Source organism: Astatotilapia calliptera, chromosome 1, assembly GCF_964374335.1.
Source record: "Astatotilapia calliptera chromosome 1, fAstCal68.1, whole genome shotgun sequence".
Classification (NCBI taxonomy): domain Eukaryota; kingdom Metazoa; phylum Chordata; class Actinopteri; order Cichliformes; family Cichlidae; genus Astatotilapia; species Astatotilapia calliptera.
Window position 1 is genome coordinate 40521103 of NC_137422.1, and position 6611 is coordinate 40527713.

General features: G+C 45.9%; 1 protein-coding gene across 3 annotated transcripts in view; it reads left to right on the top strand.

Annotated features, from left to right (window-relative positions):
• Positions 1 to 6611, top strand: part of dok4 (docking protein 4) — a 60592-nt gene that overhangs the window by 41878 nt on the left and 12103 nt on the right. For all 3 annotated transcript variants that reach the window (XM_026177158.2, XM_080301015.1, XM_080301019.1), the window contains 3 exons: positions 4039 to 4146; positions 5773 to 5887; positions 6534 to 6611. The exon at positions 6534 to 6611 is cut by the window's right edge and continues 42 nt beyond it. In XM_026177158.2, coding sequence (XP_026032943.1) covers positions 4039 to 4146; positions 5773 to 5887; positions 6534 to 6611 — 301 coding nt within the window. The remainder of the gene's footprint in view (positions 1 to 4038; positions 4147 to 5772; positions 5888 to 6533) is intronic.

A 6611-nucleotide genomic window follows, 5' to 3' on the forward strand; every position in this document is an offset into this window, starting at 1 on the left:
TAAACTCTTCTGTTTCCAGGAAGGACTGTCCAGCATGGGGTTGGATGATTTGCACAGGTTTGAAATCATTTTGGATTTTCTCTAATCCACCTGCAGTGCTTATACACCTGCACTAATATGTCCCTTAAATGTCTGTTAGCGCCTCAGTCAGACACTTTTAGAAGCCGTCAACAAGTGTTTGGCATAATTCTGGATATTTGAGCTTCTTGGCACAACTGGTCGACTTTATTTAAATTAGTTGGTTTTCTGGCATAGAAACAGCTTTAAGTGTCCACGAAGTTTCAGCGTAGGCTTGATGTCGGGGCTTTGGGGTCATTGTCCTGTGGGAGCGCCCGCCTGTGTCCGTGTTTCAAACATCGAACTATTGATTTGATAGGAAGCAGTCCTCCCTCTTTATTATTCTAACCACAGCCCCACACCGTCACGCTGCCTCCACCATGCGTGACGCAGTGTTCATAGGTTTAAACAGCTCACCTTCTTTGCAGACCATAATTCATCTTTCACATTACTTTATTTGTTTTTGTCTTAAATTCTTGCTGTTACTCAGCAGCTGTCGCCTCTCCAGGCCAACTAAATCCATCCAGAACCACACCAGTCCAGCTGATCGCTTTCACACCATCTTTGTAGTTTTCACAAAGCCGGCAGCATCGAGCTGATTCAGGTTGCACACGGACGTCCTCCTTAAACGCTGCGATCCCAGGGAAACGCCGCGCCCGGTGTGTCTCTGCGTGTCAGATGCTGTTTCGTCATTGTTCATGACTGAAACCTGCATCTGAAACTGTTTTTCAATGACGTTACTGACTTTGTTGTGCTAACGCTGGATTGCACAGGCTGCACTCACAGCTCAGCACTCACAGCTCTTTATGCAAACACCTCGTTCACACATTCATACAGGAGCTTCTTGCTATCGTCAGGAACAAGTGCACTGCAGACCAACCTGGGGTTAGTGTCTTGCCCAAGGGTACCTGACACGCAGACAGGAGCAGCCAGGGATCGAACCACCGACTTAGTAGATGACCGGCTCCTGAGCTGCAGGACCACAAACCTGGTTCATCTGAGCTTCTAGCTGAATGCTGATGTTACTCGTGCACAGTCACAGTCGCGCTGCACTGAGGTTTGCACTGTGAACACAGCCAAACGTCCTCTGCAGTGTTCGAGCACAGCGTCTAACGTTTAATAATGTTATTATTTTTGCTCCATTATTTCCTCCTGATTCCTCTGCTCGATATTTCATTTATGAGGCTTTAATAACTGGAAGTCACCACAGTGAAGTTATTACTGTGTGTGTGTCAAACAGCTGCAGTCCTGACGCTTCATCTTAAAATGCGCTTTAGATGCTTACAGTAGTTTTTGGTCTGAAAAGCGTGCACTTCATGTAATGCACACTGCAGACCTGGATGTGACTGAGCACTTATTAGCAGCTCTGTGTGTCTGTGCAGTCTGTTATAGCCGAGCTCTCTCTGAAGATGGTCACCAAAAACCCTGCAGTGGCTTAAACGCGTTTGTGGGTCACGTGACTCTGACTTGTGAGTCCGTCACAGGATCCGGTTCGGTCACTTTGCTCCTAGGAAGCGACTTCACAAACTATCTTGAGCGGATACGATCATTTCAACTCTGATCTGCTGCTAAAGCAGCCGGCTGTCATGCAGCACACCCATTTTCTGGCAGAGCTGTTGAAACCGGGCCTCTGCATCGTGTGGTTTCGGTCTGCAGCCGCTGCAGCTCAAGCGAAGGACAAATGTGTGATTTGAGAGAAAAACAGAGCAGCCGTGGATCCATTCAAAGTGTGCCAACGCAGCATTTCAAGGTTACGCTAACACCTCGGCTGCATAACATCATCATCTCCTCGTGCTTTCATCTGAGTGAGCCCCTCTGAGAATTACAGCAACTCCCAACAGCTCCGCACTCGTTTCATCTTTGAGGCTACAAGAAGGAAGCAATTAGCTCTCCTATCTTCCCCTTCCTCCCATCTCCCTCCTCCGTCTCCTCTCTTTAGCTTCACTTAGCACTCCTCACAGCTCTGTCTGCTGAGACCTGATTACTTCAGAGGACAGTGAAGGGAGAGATGAAGAGGAGGAGGCTGACGAATGATGAGGAGGGAGGATCCGTACAGATGGTGGCCATGAAAGCGCTGCAGATGTTCATTGAGTAAAAACAGAAACTAAAGTGGAGAAATGTTGAAAACTTATCAAAAACTACACGTTTAGTAGTTCAGCAGGTTTTCTGTTCGTTTGATTCTTTCAGTTCTTATTTTGTTGACAGTTTCAAAGCATTTAAATGATATAAGCTGACTTAATCCACCCGATATTTCCCCTTGTTTGTCTCATCAGGTCTCCAAGGATCTGTTTGGGCTGTAATTATTACCATCACTATTAGTTTTAGTTATTATTTTTTAGCCTGTTTGGCATACCCATGGTGGGAGAAGAACCACCAGTAACACTGTAAAATCTCCCAGTTTCTGTGCTGAGAAACAGCCCAGCCCGACCCTGAAGTGCTCACTGGAGGACAACATGAGCTTAACTGTCCTCCTCTGAGGCGAGAGCCGCTCTGATCAGCCTATCGTGTCTGGTTTCTTCAGGCATCAGAAAACGTCTCCTCGCTGTGAAAGTGTCGCCAGAGTCAAAGACTAAAGGCCAGCGTGTACTCGGGGTCAAAGTCGGGCTTAATGCTCTCCACGCAGCTGGAGGTTAACCCTCTAAAGCCTGAACCTTGAAACTGGAGAGTTTATTGAAGCATCTGACAAATTTGTTTGAAAAACTAATTACATTTTAATTTCCATATATGCCTTTTATTTTGTATCAGTTTGTTACATCTGGCTTTAAGAAACCATCCACCTGTCGGTCAAATAGGCCACGCCCCTTTAATCCTTAATACAATTTAAACAGGTGAGTTTTAGAAACATCCTCCCTATGCAGGTGTTATGGAAGAGAAAGGATCCACAGATAGCAAACAGTTTGTGTATCAGGCTGCAAACATGGTTATTTCTGCCGTAAAGTTTTAACATGGGAGTCTATGGGGACTGACTCACTGCTGCCTCTGCTGGACGTTAGAGGAACTGCAGCTCATCTTCATTCTTTCCCTGGATGTTGCTGCTTGGGTTGAAGTTCAGTCCATCAGCAATCGTCTCTCCTCAGAAAAGAATGAATTACTACCTGCTTTGGAAAACAGCATCTGCTGAACTTGATTACACAAGATGACCAAATCATTGTTATGGATCCATGTCTGGGTGATGCTGAGAGTTTATATCAGAGCTAATCTCACTCAGGTTTCCTTTTAGAGGTCACATATGTGAGGAGCTCCACACTTGTTCATTAAAGACCAGCTCCTGGCTTTAGCCCAAATAATTACAGTTACATTACAACATGTGAATTTTGATTTTATGTATTGTAGAGCCTGTAAAATAAATAGGCCCAAGTGTGAAAGCTACACAACATGAGGTGGATCAGTTAGTTAGACTTGTTACTGTTACTGTAGTTCCTGCACAAAGTTTTCACCAGAAATTTAAACCTAAATTTCACGATTTATTAACGACACTCACCATCATTCCAGAGTGTAGCAACCAACCAGCTGTGTTGAACATGGTGTCAGTTGCTACTGACAACAAGAACTAAAGCTGTTTCAACACAATGGGCTGAACCATTTTTTAATGCGGGTGCGGGGGGGGAGGTAGGTAATGCACTATGTCGAGTTTTAGAATGTAATTATTTTAATCAACTTCAATGGTAATTATAACTAGGCTCAAAGTGTTAATACTTATATGCATATTGTCATATGCAAAACTAGGGTGGCAAGAGAACATGCCACCCCAGTAGATCCGCCCCTGAGGACAGAGATTTGCAGAGAGAACACGAGACGAAGCTTCGCTCTGTATCCACGTCCTGCACTGACTTTATGCTCCACCAGGGGCAAGAATGTACATTATGTTGATATGAGGTTATGATGATATAAAATGAATGTCATTGTGTGTGTGTGTGTGTGTGTGTGTGTGTGTGTGTGTGTGTGTGTGTGTGTGTGTGTGTGTGTGTGTGTGTGCTTCAGATCTATCGGCGTTGCTGGCTGGTGTTCAAGAAATCTTCCAGCAAAGGACCTCGTCGTCTGGAGAAATACCCCGACGAGAAGGCTGCTTACATCAGAGCATGTCCTAAAGTAAGTGTGTGTGTGTGTGTGTGTGTGCTCTTTAGAGCTGACACACTTACTGACAGAGATGAAAGCCTGTACAGAGCTCAGAGTGAGGCGGCCGTTTCTTCTTCTTCTCTTTAAAACTCAGCAAGCTTTCGTTCTTCATCATGATCAGCAGCATTACTTCTCCTTCAGATGACCGTCCTGGCTGCCTTCACACTCCTTCACTGAGCATCCTTCAGCTTGTGAACTTGCTCTTTGTTCTTTCTCACAAAGCTCTAAAGAATCGACTGTAATCCAATCACAGCTGAGATGTTGAGGTGGACGGGACGACTCCAGCTGCAAAGAATCAGACACTTTGAGGAATATTTGGCTCAGCTTTGATGTACACTCCCACTCTAAGGTGTGGACACACCTTCTCGTTTAATGGTTTTTCTTTATTTTCATGACTGTTTACATTGTAGATTCTGACTGAAGGCATCAACACTATGAATGAACACACGTGGAATCATGTAGTAAACAAAACTGTGTGAAATAACTCAAAACACGTTTTCTATTTTAGATTCTTCGTAATATCCGCCCTCTGCTTTGATTCCTGCTTCGCTCACTCTTGGCCTTCTCTCCATGAGCTTCATGAGGTCGTCTCCTGAAATGGTTTCCAACAGTCTTGAAGGAGTTCAGAGATGCTGAGCACTTGTTGGTCCTTTGCCTTCACTCTGCACTCCATCTCATCCCAAACCATCTCCAGTGGGTTTAGGTCAGGTGACTGTGGAGGCCAGGCCTCCATCGCTCTCCTTCTTGGTCACAGAGCTCTCACACAGGCTGGAGGTGTGTTTGGGGTCATTGTGCTGTCCTGGCGTGTCGCTGCAGGATGCTGTGGTGGCCATGCTGGGTCAGTGTGCCTTCAGTTTTGAATAAATCCCCAACAGTGTCACCAGCAAAGCCCCCCCACACCATCACACCTCCTCCTCCATGCTTCACAGTGGGAACCATGCATGTAGAGACCATCGTTCACCTTTTCTGCATCACACAAAGACACAGCGAGTGGAACCAAAGATCTCAGATGTGGACCCATCAGACCAAAGCACAGATGGTCTAATGTCCATCCTTGTGTTTCTCAGATCAAACAAATCTCTTCTTGTTGCTTTTCCTCAGTCGTGGTTTCTCAGCAGCTGTTTGACCATAAAGGCCTGATTCACACAGTCTCCTCTGAACATGTAGAGATGTGTCTGCTGCTGGAGCTCTGTGTGGCATCCATCTGGGCTCTGATCTGAGCTGCTGTTAATGTGTGATTTCTGAGGCTGGCGACTCGGATGAATGCATCCTCAGCAGCAGAGGGACTCTGGCTCTTCCTATCCTGGGGCGTCCTCATGTCAGACAGTTTCATCGTAGCACTTGATGGTTTTTGTGACTGCACTTGGGGACACATTCAAAGTTTTAGCAGTTTCCCAGACTGACTGATTTATAAACACAAAGTAGAAAACCTGACCTGGATTAAATTAGACTGATCACCTAATTAGCCAGTGATATGTAGCCTGACAGGCCCTGCCAGCAGGTGGCGCCTCGGCTCCCGGTCGACGTTAGAGGTCACAGTGTCTCTGCGTGGTGTTTAATCAGCCCTGTTTTCCACTTTATCTCCAACTTGCTGTTTAGGTGACAGAGATCAGCAATGTGAAGAACATCACACGACTGCCACGTGACACCAAGCGACAGGCGGTGGCCATTGTGTTCACAGACGACACCTCACGCACCTTCACCTGTGAATCAGGTAACATGTCTGCCTCGACCTGTTTGGGGGGGGGATAGAGAAGGCACAATGGAAGAGCTAATGGTGATGTATAATGATGTGTAATGTATGAGGAAGAGCAGTGCCCAGTGCATCATGGGAAACCCCCGGCAGCCTACGTCTATTGCAGCATAACTAAGGGAGGATTCAGGGTCACCTGGTCCAGCCCTAACTATATGCTTTAGCAAAAAGGAAAGTTTGAAGCCTAATCTTGAAAGTAGAGATAGTGTCTGTCTCCTGAATCCAAACTGGAAGCTGGTTCCACAGAAGAGGGGCCTGAAAACTGAAGGCTCTGCCTCCCATTCTACTTTTAAATACTCTAGGAACAACAAGTAGGCCTGCAGAGCGAGAGCGAAGTGCTCTAATAGGGTGATGTGGTACTACAAGGTCATTACGAGTTCCCAAAAATGTTCAGACTTGATGCGTGCCAATTCAAGAGGAGCTCATACGTTTAAACATTTAAAATCTGCGTTCTACTGTGGATAAAATAAATAAATATAGATTTATGTGATTTTGAGAGTTCCAACTTTTTGAGTTGAGTTTGTTTGTGAGGGGCAGGATTTTAAATCCTCGGTGAGGTGAAGCCAGTACGTGTTTGTAGTCCCCGACAGCTCTCTCTCTCTCTCAGAGCTGGAGGCTGAGGATTGGTTCAAGACGCTGTCGATCGAGTGTTTGGGGATGCGACTTAATGACATCAGCATGGGCG